At 37.5% G+C, this 16,906-nt stretch overlaps 1 protein-coding gene across 1 annotated transcript in view; it reads left to right on the forward strand.

Moving 5' to 3' along the window:
- The window catches only part of Spred1 (sprouty related EVH1 domain containing 1), a 63,089-nt gene extending 47,267 nt beyond the window's left edge, over positions 1-15,822 (forward strand). Inside the window, exons 5-7 of the mRNA XM_021156206.2 lie at positions 4,938-5,096; positions 8,887-8,988; positions 10,856-15,822. Of these exons, the coding sequence (XP_021011865.1) occupies positions 4,938-5,096; positions 8,887-8,988; positions 10,856-11,503 (909 nt within the window). The 3' untranslated portion in view covers positions 11,504-15,822. The remainder of the gene's footprint in view (positions 1-4,937; positions 5,097-8,886; positions 8,989-10,855) is intronic.
- The last annotated feature ends 1,084 nt before the right edge of the window (positions 15,823-16,906 follow it).

The following is a 16,906-nucleotide window of genomic DNA, read 5'->3' on the forward strand; positions in this document are numbered from 1 at the left end:
TTTGAAAGGATTAAATGTCAAAGTAGAAATCTCCATTTTGAGTATTCATTAACTTCTTCAACAGATATTAAAATCTCTGCCATAATTATTAGATACAGGATTATTTGGCAGAACATCTTCCTGTTCTGAGCAGTTTACTGTCTTGTAGTTGCCAGGAAGCTCTGGGAAGAACTTTCTTTTTCAGTTACCTTTGAATGATCTCAGAACTGGTCCATGGTTTGGGTTTAAAGTCCTATCTTGTTTGTATTTTACTTCTAGTGTCAACTACAGTCCTGATTATAAACATAGTTGTTACTTAAAAACATTTAAAAGAAACATTTTAAAGAAAGATGCTAAATTTAAAGTTGGGACTTCAACAAAAAACAAAAACCAGCTGTCATGTTCTTGTTTTCTTAGACTTTTCTAGTAAAACAATTAAAGTTTGTTTGCTTTTGTTTCTTAATTCTGGTTTGTGTTTGTTTCAATGTCATTTGTAATACTTTTCCATCCAGATAAGACAGAATATTGGCAGTTTTAATTAAGACAACCTTAATTGAGATAAACACAAAATGCACCTTGTAACAGGCTTGAGATTGCACAAAGAACAGATCTTAGGTGCTGTACTTCTGGGAAGAAAGAAGACCCAGCTGTCAGAAGTTAAAAGGCTTAGTTTGTTTTACTATTGAGAAGCAATCAGCTTTAATTTTTTTTTTAATTAGATGCCATAACCAAAATGACTAAAAAGTCTCATTTATATTAATTGATTAAAATAATCTTCACACTGTGGGGCATGAATTGTTGGTGTGCCGATTTAGAAAGGTGTTTAATACAGTTCTGTTTCAGAGTTGAACACCTGCCTAGCTGGCCTTTAGTCCGTGGAAAGTGCATGTATTACACACAGCCATCATCTCTTAGACCATCACATAGCTCTAAAAGTTTCCAAAGCTTGTTAGGTTGCATTTTATTATCCATACGTCACATACATTTTTATTCAAAGTTTTTCTTAAGGTTTATTTCTTTTTATTCTATGTGTATTGGTGTTTTGCTTGCATGTATGTCTGTGAGGGTGTCAGATCAACTAGAACTGGAGTTACAATGGTGAGCTGCCATGGAGGTGCTAGGAATTGAACCCAGGTCCTCTGAAAGAGTACCAGTGCTCTTAACCACTGGGCTCTCTCTCCAGCCCTTTATTCAAGTTAAAGTAAAGTGTAATCTTGGGCTAGAATCTTAGAAATAAATAGGGTTGTCAAAAAGGGTTATATGAAGATTTATGTGGATAGCAAGAACTATATAACTATTGCTTATTATCTCAAAAATAGATCTAGGAACAGTAAATAATCTCTGCAGACTTAAAAGTACCTTTACGTCAAATTAACTTTTCATTGGAATATTTTGTTAATGTAAGCCAGGACATGGACTGACTTTTCTGCACTGTTATTTTTCAACAGATATTATGTCTTGACATTTTATATTCCCTCCTTACTGTTTCATCATAATTGCTATGTTAAGGTTGCTTAAGTAGAATAATCTATGCTAGTGGTGTTTCTAGATAAAATTCTTGAGGGAAACATGGCAGCACAATACCTTTAATCTCAGGCCTACAAGAGACTGACAGATCTCCATGACAGCCTAGATGACATGGTGAGTTCCAGAATACCAGGGCTACATATTTAGTTAGACCCTGGAGTGCACGTGAGGAATCTAGTTTATTTCTAGTCATAAAAAGCACCTGAGGAGATCTGTTAACCAGAGTAGGAGTTGATTGTGGCCATATCTAAACGGAATGTGTGTGCTTACGTTAAGGTGAAAGAATTAGGAATTTGTTTTTTGTACTTTATACAGTTTCTGACTGCTATAGTTTGTATATGTATTTATATATATTTATAATTAAAGTTTTGCCTTATTGGATATCATCTAGCCACGTATTTAAAATATTGATTTGTGATAACTTCAAGGATGAAATTCTTGAGCAGTGCTTTTAAGATAAAGTTGAACGTTGTGAACAGTTGTTTCTTTCCCAGTGCATCCCTAGGAGCCAGCAGTTACTTAGCCTTAGCAAAGTGTTTGGGGTTCTGATTCTTATCCTCCCCACTTAGTGTGTGCCAGTCTCTTATAGCCTTGGTAGTTGGGACTTTACGTAGAGCATTGAAATAAAACCCAAAAGGTCTTTATGAGAAATGATGGACAAAGTCTGAAAGAAGATCAGCTTGAATCCACATTAAAGTCTGATAGGCAGGAAGGATACAGGAGATGGGGAGGGGTGTGGGGGGTGCTTTCAGTCACACAGTGGGTAATGAGAAGAGGAAGTAGACTGGAAAGTGGCTGGAAAGGCTCACTGTTTAGAAAGTCATTTTATGTACATAAAGACTTAATCTGACTCAATTGGGAACATCAGGCCAGGGTGTAGAAAAAAAGATATATTATTTAAAATAATGGTGACTAGTTCACTGGTAGAGTATATTTGTATTATACTTTAAAACATTATGATTATATGTCAGAAGTAAGGAGAAAAGCATAATCTTAATAATTTATGAAAGAAATTAACAAAAATTATCAAACTGGTTCATCTGTTCAGCATTGTATAAAATGTTAGTTTGACTTTTTATAATATATAAGTAATACATGCTTTGTTATACATTGTATGCATAGCACTTTCAAACACTTGTTTGGTCATTTCTCATATCCAAATGAGACTTTGGGTTTTTAATGTCTGAGACCCATTTAAGTATATACTTACAAATTGTTGCTCAACTTCACAGAACAGAAATACAGAATTCTACCCAGGTCATCATAGCAAGCTTAGACAATATAACTGATCTGTGTTTGTTTACATACATAATTTACATAAGACTTACTGTTTTGGAAGAAACATTTTGTTACTTCCTTACAGTGCTGGGGATAGAACCCAGGACATTGCCTGGCTATACAAGGGCTAGTACCCAACATTAATTTAGAATTCTTAATTGACTTCTCAATTAGGCTGTACTTCAGTAAAAGACAACCTAATCAAAAAACTTGATATCACTAAAGATAAAGTTATCTTATAATTACTATTGCTGCTCCAACTCATGGTTAGGATTTTATAAGTATCCCTTCTAGCTCTAAGGCTGATATTGTAACCAGTTTATAGTAAAAAGTTGGTCATATAAATTTTGTATCCTATTTTAAAAAGTGAATCAAAACCTCCGGTCCTTTCTCTTAACCATTTGGTTTTCACATTGTCTTAAATTTCATTTGTATGGGGTGGGTAGTTTTAAAAACTCTTAAACAAATAAGCAAGTTTCTGTTTCTCCTTTTCTTTTCTTTTCTCTTTCTTTTCTTCTTTCTTTTTCTCTTTCCAGTTTTTAAAATGTGTACTGAGTAACAGTGTTTAGCCAACTTCCTTTCAATAATTTAACATTAATTGTCATTCTGGGGCAACTGTTAGAAAAAGAGGTCACAATATAAGATAGCTGGTTTTGACATAATTGGCTTTACTTGGCAGTAGGTCCTGTATATTTTAAACTTTAATTGCTTAATTCCTGGTATGATGACTACTTTTCACTTAAATGTTACAGTTATTTTCTAACTTTAAAAAGTGAGTTCTGGAGAAATTAATGGCTGGAGACAATTGTTACAGAGGAAAAAGTAAAATTAAAAGATCCTAGTTAGTTTATGTAATTTACTTGTTCACTGTAGAAGTAGCATTAACAAACTCTTTAAAATTTATTTAAGAAATGAAATATATCAGCCACCAAACTCACACACTATTGCACAATGCCAGAAAGATTTTGCTGAAGGGACCCTGTTATAGCTGTCTCATATGAGGCTATGCCAGTGCCTGGCAAACACAGAAGTGGATGCTCACAGTCATCTATAAGATGGAACACAGGGCCCCCAATGGAGAAGCTAGAGAAAGCACCCAAGGAGCTGAAGGGGTCTGCAACCCTATAGGTGGAACAACAATATGAACTAACCAGTACCCCGCGAGCTCATATATCTAGCTGCATATGCAGCAGAGGATGGCTTAGTGGGCCATCACTGGGAAGAGAGGCCCCTTGGTATTGCAAACTTTATATGCCCCAGTACAGGGGGATGCCAGGGCCAAGAAGTGGGAGTGGGTGGGTAGGGGAGCAGGGTGGAGGGAGGGTATGGGGGACTTTCGGGATAGCGTTTGAAATGTATATAAAGAAAATATCTAATAAAAAATAAATAAATGAAAAAAAAGAAATGAAATATACATTTTGAACCTTTACTAACACTATAAAGGTTATTCTAAGTTATTTTAGAATAGTTTGGGTCATAATTTAAGCCAGTGAAAGTACTCATCCATTTCTACTTGACTGTCAAATTTTCTTCTCAAGTGATTGCACATTAATGGAGATAATAGCAAATAGTATAATCTACACTGAAAAGAAATGGGAAAACCTAGGATTTGTTTTAAAGTGTGCCACATTACACTTATGTAACATTTTATAGTCATTTTTGTTCGTGACATTTTGGAATGGTGTTTCTGATGACTGATGTTAATTAATTGAGTATATTCTCCTAAGTGTGATGGTATAAGTGTCTATAAGCCATCAGCAAGTTCAGGCTCATGTTTAACTTAACATAATCATGGACCACTGTTGTTTGTGTATCAGTATAGTTTTTACTGTGTGTTTTCTGTTTTTAATTTGTAAATTGTTATATATTATATATATATTTGTATTTCCCTCCTAATGTCTTCATCTTCCATGTCTTTGTATTACTCTCAGTATAATTAGATAAGTCATCATTAGATTTCTACAGAACAGAAGTCTTCATTTCTTTAAAGTCGTTACTAATAAGAAAGTCTATTTTGTCCACAAAGTTTGTGTTGTAAATTTCTTCTTATCATGTACCTTGAGTTCAGGGAATTGCCTTTCATAGTGATGGCAATGGCTTAGACTTACTAATTGTGCTGACGTATCTTTCTTTGTTGACGTTGTTCCCATCAGACAACTGAAGAAGACACTTCCCGTCCCCTAGTGAAAGATCACTTTTTCCAGCAAGAGACAGTTGTTACCAGTGAACCTTACAGAAGCTCAGACATAAGGCCCTTACCCTTTGAAGATCTGAATGCCAGAAGAGTCTACTTGCAAAGCCAAGTCAGCCAGGTGAGAAGACGAATAATGTTTCCATGCATAGCTTATATAGAAAAGCTGGGTGTGCTATAGAAAACCACCACTCTTTTCCATGTTATGAAACGATATAATGGTTACATAGAGGGAGCCTAGAACTTCCACAATTGATTTCAGGAAGATACATGCAGTCTTTATTACAGAGCGTACCATGAGCAAAGGTGTCTGTGATTTGGTAGAAAATCACACATATTAAAAACAAAGGAGGGGGTGGAGAGATGGCTCAGTGGGTAAGAGCACTGACTGCTCTTCCGAAGGTCCTAAGTTCAAATCCCAGCAACCACATGGTGGCTCACAACCACCCATAATGAGATCTTCTGGTGCATCTGAATACAGCTACAGTGTACTTATGTATAATAATAAATGAATCTTTAAAAAAAATTCAATTCTCAGCTGGGAGGTAGTGGTGCACACCTTTAATCCCAGCACTTGGGAGGCAGAGGCAGGCGGATTTCTGAGTTCGAGGCCAGCCTGGTCTACAAAGTGAGTTCCAGGACAGCCAAGGCTAAACAGAGAAACCCTGTCTCGAAAAACAAACAAACAAACAAAAAAATTCAATTCTCAACAACCACATGAAGGCTTACAACCATCTGTACAGCTACAGTGTACTCACATACATTAAATAAATAAACAAACAAACAAACAAAGGAAAAGATGCAGAGAACTGGCACTAGGTCATTGAATGTTCATACTGTGGAAAACACCTTGGAGTTTTATCTAGTGTGTTTTTCATAAAATTGAGTACATAGTTTTCTACAGCGTTGTACGAGAAACCAAAGACAATACTGAACATTTTATACATTGTCAGTTTTAATCAAAAAACAATTTGAAATAACCTTGCCATCTGCATTCCCACAGGCAGTTGACATTTCCTAGAACACTTATATTATTCTTCTTCTTTTCTTTTATCCTGAAGTAATCAGTAGGTGGAAATAAATAGTATTTTGTTGTGATTTTAAGTTTTACTTTTCTGATTACTAGTGTGTTGAGCAAGCTCATATATTGAGTTGTCTGGTCTTCTCTTACTGATTTGCAAGGATATTCTTGCATTATTTTGGAACTAAATCCTTTGTTAGGTAAATGCCTTACAACCTCCTCATTGTTTAGTGTTCTGGTCTGTAAGTTATGTAATACCAGAATTTACCTCCAAAAGTTATGAAATTATGGTAATAAAATATGGTATGTAAAGCACTTTGGAAAAGTATTTTATTAAATAAAGAAAACAGTATTATTCCTGGTCTTTTATAATTGAAATGTGTCCTGATCTCCAAGATTGTAGACAGAATAAGACAGGTAATGGTCTCAATTAATAGGAGTTAAATTTGATGGGTTAGTTTCCTTTAACACTATATATTTGTCAGGGGTTAGTATATAAAATTATGGGTTTGATAATGATGTTTTTATATTTACCAAGAGTGAAACAACATCCACACTTCTGTAGTGGAGCGTCATTGTCTTTATTCCCTACATAGAACTGATTTGTTAGAGCCTCCCCTACTGGTGCATAGTGCCTTGTGTCACATACCAAGTTTCCCTGTCTGCCTGGGTCTGCTTCTAGTGTTTATGATGTGTCTCTGCGCCTGGACCATTCTCATCTTTACTTTAGAATCCCAGCTCTGTAAGAAATGTGGATGTGCAGCAAGTGTCGTGACTTAGCAGCTTGATAACTTTAAGTTTAATTTTAAGTTTTTTGTGTGTTTTATATTTGAGTTGTTTTGAATCTGTGCATTAGCTTAGGGAGACTTTGGTGTTACTCATGAAAGTAATATATCCTCTACGTAGTTCTTCCTCTGTTTCTTATAACATTTTCTCCAAGAAAAGAGTCTGTATGTCAGATTTACTCCTTTATATTTATTTGCCATTATGAGTGGAATCCTTTTAAAAGCTCTCTTATCACTAACTTTAAAAAAGCACTTTCTCTGGTTTTCCAACTGATAAATTATCCTAAAGATTATAGAAATAGTATGTAATTTCCAGTGTTTTCAAAAAAAAGTACCACTTAATTGAGGTGTATCTTTTAACATCATTGTTAAAAGAGTATAAAAGCAATATTCTCCATTTGTCTTTTCACTTACACATTGCATGAGAGAACAGTATCTCTTTTATTGATCCATCAGTGTGGATAGTTGCAGAGTGTGAATGTGTTTATATGGGTGTGTGTGTGTGTGATTTTTTGAGATAGCAAAAATAGGGATAGTAAGTGAAAATGGACATTTTTACTTTTAAAAGACTATTCCTACAAAAAAATTTACAGGAAACTTTGAGGTTTTGTTTTCTGGGTAGCACTGTGGATTGAAGCCAGGGATTTGCACATGCTTGCCCCAGAGCTGTATTCCTAGCCATTAAGAATATGTACTTAGTATATAACTTGAGGTCATTATACTCAAGCCAAAAAAGTTTTTCTCTTAATTCTTTCTCTGTAATGCTCTTCTATTTACTGTTGTTTTAGTTTTAGTTTCATTTTCAAATTATACTTTTATTAAATGTGGCAAGGTTTGGATTCAGAATATTTCAGTGCAAACAATAAAAAGAAAACAGTGACTGAAACACTGATGGTAATGATGATTGATATGGGAATTCTAAAAAGTAATTCTGATAAAATTCTAATAAAATTTTAACCATAATCTGTTTCTATTCTTTTTTTTTTTTTTTTTTTGGTTTTTCGAGACAGGGTTTCTCTGTATAGCNCTGGCTGTCCTGGAACTCACTTTGTAGACCAGGCTGGCCTCGAACTCAGAAATCCACCTGCCTCTGCCTCCCGAGTGCTGGGATTAAAGGCGTGCGCCACCACGCCCGGCTCTGTTTCTATTCTTAAATGTTCTTTACAACTCTAGCTAAGCAATCTATCAGGACATTGACTGCCCTTCTGCTTTTTTTTTTACAAAACATAATTCATACACTAGAAAATTATTCTTTTTAAGGTAGTTAGCATTCGGTGTTTTGATATATTTACAAGATTGTGCAACGGCCATTACTCAATTCCAGAGCATTCCTGTCACTTGGGATAACCCATTAGGGATGTTGTCTCATCCCCCACTTCTTCCCCCCTAGCTGCACTGTTGTGACACATGCTGATGCTGAAGAGTACTCCCCACACAGAGGTCTTCCCATGGCATGCTGTGTTACTTATGTTCAGTCAGCAGTGGACAGATAATTGTTGCTCTGACAGGATTTTACTTTGTAGTCCAGACTAGACTAGTACTCCCATTTTGTAGGCCGGGTTGTCCTTAGTGGTCCTCCCTCAGAAGCCTCCAAAGCACTGGGGTTACAGGCATGGCTTGTTTGTTGCAAGATGTTACTTGCTAAGTTGGATTTTTAAATGCATTTTTTTTTTTACAACAATTCTGTTCAAAAGTAAAATGGGGGAAATGGTTCTGCTTTTCTTTTTTTAAGACTTCTTTATTTTGTGTGTATGAATATTTTGTGTACATATATGTTGTACATCACACAGGTTTGGTGCCTGTGGAGGTCAGAAAAGAGCTTGGATCCCTAGAACTCAGTGACAGATGGCTATGAGCCACCATGTGAGTGCTGGGAACCAAATCCAGGTCCTCTGCAAGAGCAGCACGTGCTCTTAACCACGGCGCTATCCCTCCAGCCCCTTACCTGTTCTGCTGTTTATTAAACGAGGGCTGGGGGGGGGGGCTGGGCCTGGGGGCTTGTTAGACATGACTTTATAGTTTTGAAATGTATATTGGACTTGGTTTTGTTGAAAGTAGGAAATTTATACTGCTGTCACTTAATATAGAAATTATTGGAATTTTAGATACCATTCAGTCAGCAAGGCCTAGACATTCAGGGCCGAAGTATGGAATATGTACAGCGGCAAATATCTAAGGAATGTGGGAGCCTAAAGTCCCAAACTAGGGTAAGTAATGTTCATTTATCTCCTGGTCTGAAATGCCGCAGCTTAGCATCCAAGAGTGTATCTGCCTTCTGTATGCCTAAACTCTATTCAAGCTGAGTGGCTTTTGAATTGCATCATCAGATAGGACAAACAGGAACTGGAATGTTGTTAATTTAGCGTATGCATCCCTTCCCCTACATACAGTAGCATGCACCTGCATCCAAGAGTCCCAAAGGTTTATACTGCTCCAACGTCTACTCTTCTACTTTAAGTCCTAGTAAGTCTTAAGCTGTCATCCCACCAAAGTGTGGGTGGCCCTTGGGAAATGATTGATCTTGAGACAAAATTTCTCTCCAGCTGTGAACCTGTGGAACCAGATAGAAGATAGCTTCTAGAGTACAATGTTAGAAAAGCATAGGGTAGAAATAGTCTCATCACAAAAGTGAGGCTGAAATGAAGGTGCCACAGCTCACCCTCAGGAAGGCAAAACCATAATAAGCATTTCATTCCATTTTAGGACATGGAATTAATCATCTTTGGGTTTGGGTTTGTCCTATTTTGCTCTTGATTTGGTAGTCCTCCACGCTTCTGCCTCACCCCATGTCTCATTGCTGCTGTCAGGGTCTTAGAATACCAAAGCATGCATGGTCTACTGAAATAGGAGACTAGGCTGCCCTCTTAAACTGCAGAAGATATCTCAGCCTTCAAATTCAGGCTTCTTTACTAGAGAGCTCGGGCATGCCTGGAGCCACACAGTGCTCTTGGCATGTTGTGAAGAGATCCAGAGATTGAACCTTCTGTCTTCACCCTGTCCTGGCTGCTTTCGTCCATGTTGGCAGCATTTTGCTTTATCCAGCTCTGCCTGGTATCCTCTCCAGTTCCCCAGTGTTTTTAATAAAGTGTTACTGGAGATTATTCAATTGCTTAGCAAGTCCTTCAGTTTGTCCTTGCGTGTGTGCTTAAGACACACACACACACACAGAGAAAGGATATTATAAGCAACATGAAGAAAACTGCCACAGCTTCAGCATTTCTGAATATCTTTACATCCAAGTTTTATCTTCCAAGTGTACCAAACATGATTGATTTTGCCACTTCCATTTTCTTTCTCCCAGTGTCCAGTAGTATGTTTTTTTTTTTTTTTCAGAGTCCTCACCAGGAGGACCTTATAGGCCATATTCTTCCTGTAGTTTCTCTGAGGCTCTGACACATATCATAAAACACTTTTAGTTAAAAATTATTATCCATTTCTACATTTTTAAAGCTGTATTACAGTGGCACCCAGCTTCTTGGCACTAAAAATCTGTGAAACAGCACCACGGATGAGTAGATGGAGCTTCCGTTTTAAGGAATTGGCTCATCCAGAAATGGGATACAAATCCAAAATTTAGTCCAGGTCTCGTGGCGCAGACCTACAGGGCCAGCTACTCCAGGCTGTGGCAAGAGGAATGAGCGCACAGGAGCAGCTTTGATAGCCTCGTGAGACCTTACCTTAAAATACAAAGGGCAAAGAGAGATAGCCGATGGAGCTCAATGGTAGACTGCATATCTAGCAGGCATAAGGTTCTAAAAACTTAGAATCTTTAATCTTCAGTACTAGAAAGAAAGAAAAGTGAAATATGCAGGATAAGCCATTAGCATGGAATGAGGGGAAAACTGGAGCTTGTGTGTAAAGGCACCCTGCTGGCAGAACTTCCTCTTGCTCTACTGGGAGGTAGTCTTTGTTTCAGGTGTTGTCTGATTGGCTGTGGTTCAGCAGCTGAAGTGTTGATCTCAGTTAAAACTTGGTCACAGAGCTCCTTGAATGAATCCCTAGGTGGGGGTCATCCTACCACACTGACATAAAATCAACCACCATCGTCCTTACTGCAATTTTTATCTTGTCTAGGTCCCTTTGAAGTCAATCAGACATGTCAGCTTTCAAGATGAGGATGAGATTGTTAGAATAAATCCTCGAGATATCTTAATACGTCGATATGCAGACTACAGACATCCGGACATGTGGAAAAATGACTTGGAGAGAGATGATACTGACTCCAGTGTTCCATTTTCTAAACAAGACAGTAAAAAGTCAGACTATCTCTACCACTGTGGGGATGAGACTAAGCTAAGTTCTCTGAAAGACTCTGTGGTATTTAAGACACAGCCTCCCTCGTTAAAATTTAAGTCAAAACGAAGAAAAGAGGATGGGGAACGTTCTCGCTGCGTGTACTGCCAGGAAAGGTTTAATCATGAAGAAAATGGCAGGGGGAAATGCCAGGACGCTCCAGATCCTGTTAAAAGATGCATATATCAAGTTAGTTGCATGCTCTGTGCTGAGAGCATGCTATATCATTGTATGTCAGACTCAGAGGGAGACTTTTCTGATCCTTGTTCGTGTGACACTAGTGATGACAAGTTCTGCCTAAGGTGGTTAGCCCTGGTAGCCCTGTCTTTCATTGTACCATGTATGTGCTGCTACGTCCCTTTGAGAATGTGCCATCGCTGTGGTGAGGCATGCGGGTGCTGTGGTGGGAAACATAAGGCTGCTGGGTGAAGCAGTCCAGGGCCGGCATGAGCTTAAACCTTCATCTCCAGGAATTAGCTAACTTGGATTTGTGGAAGCTGTTGGCAAGCAATATGGAATCTTGCCGGTATCATTGGGGCCATGCGTGGAGGAAGCAGAACTCGTCAGTTCTTGTGATTTACAGATGCCAGCCATGCCTGTCCCTGAGTGCATGGCATGTTCTGGGACAGATCACAGAGCATTTTCAGAAGGCAGTCATTTCTGGTTATTGACTACAAAAGGTCAACCTAGAATAGGATCCAACTAAAAGGGATTAATTTTGGCATTTTCATATTTATGCACTAGGTGATGGGACTTTTTAAAGATTTAAATTCTTTAGGACATTAACTAAAAAGTGCACTAAGGGACAGTGATTTCAGTACAGAAAAGTTAGTACTTGGGAAATTAAAAGAGATAAGACAAGTGCAACTAAATCATTAGTTGTTTTTTGAAAGCAGTTTTATGTATAAATAACAAATGTTTATATTTAACTAAATGTAAGGTACGAACTATGACATATTAAACTTTTCTTGCCCTTCCTAGTTCTGAGGTAGATGTGCACAGACATATCTGCCACCACATTCCATATGTGTTGAGTATTTAACTCATGTAGTTAATAACGTTTGTATCCATGTGAAAGATTCGGTAAGTTCATCCTCAGTTCTCTTGGGCTGCAGTTTATATTGAGTTATATCTGTACATTCTGGAAATCTAAAATCTTTAAAATACTCTAATAGCCTTGAGTGACCAACCTTTTTTTTAAAGCACAGATGTACTTGTCTAATGTTCTGATGGAAATGTAACACTTATTTTTATATAAAGAGACTGAGTAAACAGAAGAAATTGAGGGTTCCTTTAGTTGTTTTGTTTCTGTGGTATTCAGCCAGCAAGTTGTTTTCTTTCAGAGTGTCCTCCTTCAGAGAACTTAACTGCATTTATAAACGTTTTACAAGGCAGAAGCAAGCGTTAACTGGATAGTTAGTGTGAAACAGTTTCCGCCTGAGATCTCCATTTCTCATTCTGCTAAGCCAGAATGCGCACAGCTGTTTTACTGATTTTCTGTGCTTACTACTCACATAACAATGGTAATTAATACCTTTCGGTTGCATTTTATTATATTTCTGGAGCAAAGTTACTTTGCATTAACACATATGCAGAACTCTCCCAGGAAAGTATTTAATCCGCCATTGTGAATGGAAATCTTATACACCACATTCCTGTCGCAGAGCATTTGTATCATGGGATGTTTGATTTACAAAGTAGTGTGATACGCTCCAGCAAACAGGTTAAAAATACTTTGAGGTCAAATTGTCTTGTTTTTGTTTTTTTAAAGTGTTACTATTAAAACTCTTGTGAGGGATTGTTTCAAAATACTCCCTCAGGAAAGAAAGCAGTGTGCCTTTTTTGCCTTTTTTTTTTAATGGCTTAAACTTTCTGAAGTGATAAAAATGAAAATCACACTACCATTTGAAGTCCATTCTCCAGGTTTTCAGTGTCATTTCTGTGCAGTCCGTTTTATGTGTCACACTTTGGCTTGTGTTGGCTTTCTTTTGCCCCAGATCAAACTGAACAATGTATATGTATAACACTATCTGTCTGTAAAATACTTTTTTTAAGAAAGCATTTATATTTATATGACAGCTTGAACTGACAACATTATGTATATAGATCATCTTGAAGTATTATTTCACATTGAAAAGAAGAAAAATATATTGATAACTATAGATGTTATGAAGAAGAGGCTATTTCTAGTTTTGTACTAAAAATCAATTGGATGAACTAAATCCAAAACCGGACACTGTAGCAGCAATTTTCAGTCTTATTTTTACTGTTTCTACATTGGAGGCTGCTGCACAGGTAGATGATCTTCGTCCTTGCTGTTTTCAGAGGAGCTTGGTTTCCTAGAGCAGACTGTTACCTTTCAGGATTCCTTTTTCTTGCTGAATAGAGTCCTGGTTTTCCTTATGAGTGATTATTCATATTGTAAGTTCTGGGTTTATAATTCAGGTTGGAGCAAGGTGTGAATAACTAAAGAAAATAACTTGCTGGCCATAGGAAATGCCATGGAAATGAACTGTGTATATACTTCTGAGAAGAACAAAATTAATCACTTTTTTTTTCTGTTAAGCACTAGTCACTATAGTGCATCTCCTGGTTCTGTACTGTATTTTATACGCAACGTACATGCTTTAATATTTTAATGTTTGTGCATTAATATTTTCAGTTTGTTTTAACCACTTTGCTGCTAAGATTTTGCCATCCCGTTCCCATTTTTTCCTTTACAATTTTAAACATTTCTCTTCATTAAAAACTATGATAATGAAATTGTTTTTTTTAACCTTGGATTTTTGTAATTAGCACACATGAATTCAAGCCAGTCCAGAAAAGAAACTGATGATATAATGTTAATGAGTCCCTTTGTGAATTAGATGGACAGTTTAATCCAATTCCCAACATGTACGTGTAGGTGGATTCAAGAATGATTTCTTGTTCACCGTAGAGATTGGGCGCTGCCATTGGGCATTTTCTTTAAAACTTCTCTTTTGTCTAGAATGTAAGCAGATAGCTCAACAAAACTGGTGAAGTCAAAGTAAATATTGAAAATGAAATCATCTGAATGGCGTGACCCGAAGATTCTCCAGCTGCTTGCTCCTGATCAGTAGTTCTCAGAGGATGCTTGCAGCCTGTGGGGAAGCCTTTGATTTCCTGAGCAGGAGTGCTTGTGGAGCTGCAGTGCCACCTGCTGGATGGCTTTAGACCAGCACTGAAAAATGGAGATGGTGTCCCCAGTAAAGAAGGGCTGTGGGCTGTTCAGGGTGGCCACTGCCCACCAGAGAAATCAGGGGTCGAGGAACAGCACTAAGGAGTGTAAGTAAGTCTTTCCCCAAATGCATATGGTTGCTGGAAGAATTGAAGCACTTGTCCCTTACACATCCTGATTTAAAATATTTATTGAAACTTGGAACTGGCAATCAAACTTACATATGTACTGAAGCATTTATACAACCAGTTTCTTCAGCTCAGAAGCCATTACCAAAATGGTATTCCTATTTTCTTCCCAGTACCAGTCAGGGAGATTTTTTTTTTTTAAAAATAAACATAATTGCCTGTATTTTATCATGACAACTCCAGAGAGTGTGTATGTTTCTGAGTAGATGTTGATGAGGCAGGACTTAAACTGAAAGAGGGAAACTTGAAACTACCTATTTCCATTGGTGATTCAGCGGTGCCTAAAGTGAGCTTCTGAGGTATTACAACGCACTTTGGATTCATGTGCACAGTGCCATCTGATTCTCTGGGTCAGCCGTGCTTTTCCTCTCCCTCTCTCTTCTCCCGTAGCTAAGTGGCCCACAGGCATTTCTTAGTGTTCATGTCGGTCTTCAAAGTGCAGAGAACATGGTGGAGAGAATTTTATGGATCTTTTTTTCTGTTAAAATTGAATGTCTGATTATATTTGCAACATGTAACTTGGATTAATGTGTTTTAAAGTAATTTTAATTGTAGTCCAACAGTACATTGAGCAAGTGTAACTTTTCTGAAAAGTAACTTGGAGAACTTTAGTTAACCGATAAAACCAGTTCATTACTAAATGTCGCTGATCTTCCTCTTGATTTGATCCAGATTACACTTCTGCGTCTTACAGGGAACACCAAAACGTTGCTAGTAAATGATAGTAGAGAAATAGGGGAGTCAAACAGAAAATATTAAAAATATGCACACACAGACAAGCAGAGGTGGTTTATACAAACCAAAATGAGGGTGGGGAGGGAAGGAAAATTACAGGGGGCTGTAAAAGGTACCAGTTACCGAGCAGCTGGGCAATTAGAAAACTTTCAGCTGCTTTGGTACACTGTTATCCATTGTTCCCAAAAGCTAACTTTGCAAAAGCTATTAGTTTTATTTCATTTTTTCAAGAATTACCTAGTCGAAAGCCTTTGTATTAAAGATGCACAGGTTTTTGTGTGAACAGGTTTTTTTGTGAACAAGTATGTTGTACATTTGCTGTTATCTTGACTTCGGAAGTGCCTCACTTGTATATTACCCACCCACCCCCACCCCCACTAGGAGCCTGACTGCATCTTTCTAAAAAGCAATGGAAGCCCGCTTAACTCCTGTCCTAATGCATCTTCCCACATAGAGCCAACTAGCTGAGAGCTGTGAGTATATCATGTAAATACGCACATAGGAGTTTGTAACTGCTTTTGTTCCGTCATATCATGTAATTGGACATATCAGATGGTAGACTATTTGTTTCAGTGATTTCTCCTCCCCTGGAATTACCTGATTAAACCAAATTGTGAAATTTAAAAGGGCTTTTCTCACTTCTTCAGAACATATAGCTGTGTAAGGTCCTAATCACTGGAGAAGAAAGCAGGGAAACTGGGCACTTTCACCTGAATGTGGTTTCATTCTTATGAGCTGTGTTCTCTAACTGAAAGTTTACCTACAGTTCGACTTCGGCACCTCACCCTTGATTCCAGATGATTGTTAGTTGTTAGTTTACACAGTTCCTAGTTTGTATCCATGCTGCAGGTGCAATAATTAGCCACCTTAAGGGTGTGTGGCAAATGTTTAACAAACTGAAACTTTGTGTGCAAGTGTGTATGCACTAGGCACTAGCCTTTGTAATACAGGGAAAATAAGGGCAGAATCAATTGTGATAACATCTTGATACCCAAACAATGCTTTTAGATTATTGTGTTGTAGTTATTTGAAGAATGAACTGTACCCCAGTCGTGTGCCATGGCACATAGTTGTGATTATTTATAGGCTTTCAGAAAGTTACTTATGTTGTTCACATCAAGTCGGTACCAAGCTTAAGAACAGTTTTAGAGCAGGGAAGTTGAATAGGGCCCTAATACAGTGGTATGTCCAACAGCATTGCTTATGGGGACAAACAGATGGCATCCTTTATGGCTAAGGGTGCTTGCTAACTCTCCTGGGTGACCTTAGTGGTCCCCAGTACCCATTCAGGCTGTTCACAATGACGTGTAATTACAGTTCAAGGGGATCCAATTTGCTCTCTGATTATGGAGGACACATACACACATGGCATATATTCATACAGATACATGCACATCAATAATTAAAAATCAGTGAATGTGTAATAGCTGGAGTGAGTTCCTTTAAAATTAACTGCTTTGAGATCTTAGATCCTTGAAATAAGTGATGATTCAAAAATCTATGTAATATTAAGTCTAACAAAATAGAGGGTTGGTATTTTGTGTGTGGTTTTTTGTTTGTTTTTTTGTTTTTGTTTTTTAATCACTTAATCCTTACTTATGGGTCTCTGCTTTCCTAAGAGAAAGGTTTAGATTTGGGAGATTAAAAAGTGCTCCTAAGGAACATCCTGGCTGCTACCACGTTTCATCTGACTAGAGTCCTGGCGCAGTT

The sequence above is a fragment of the Mus caroli genome, chromosome 2, assembly GCF_900094665.2.
Source record: "Mus caroli chromosome 2, CAROLI_EIJ_v1.1, whole genome shotgun sequence".
NCBI classification, from domain to species: domain Eukaryota; kingdom Metazoa; phylum Chordata; class Mammalia; order Rodentia; family Muridae; genus Mus; species Mus caroli.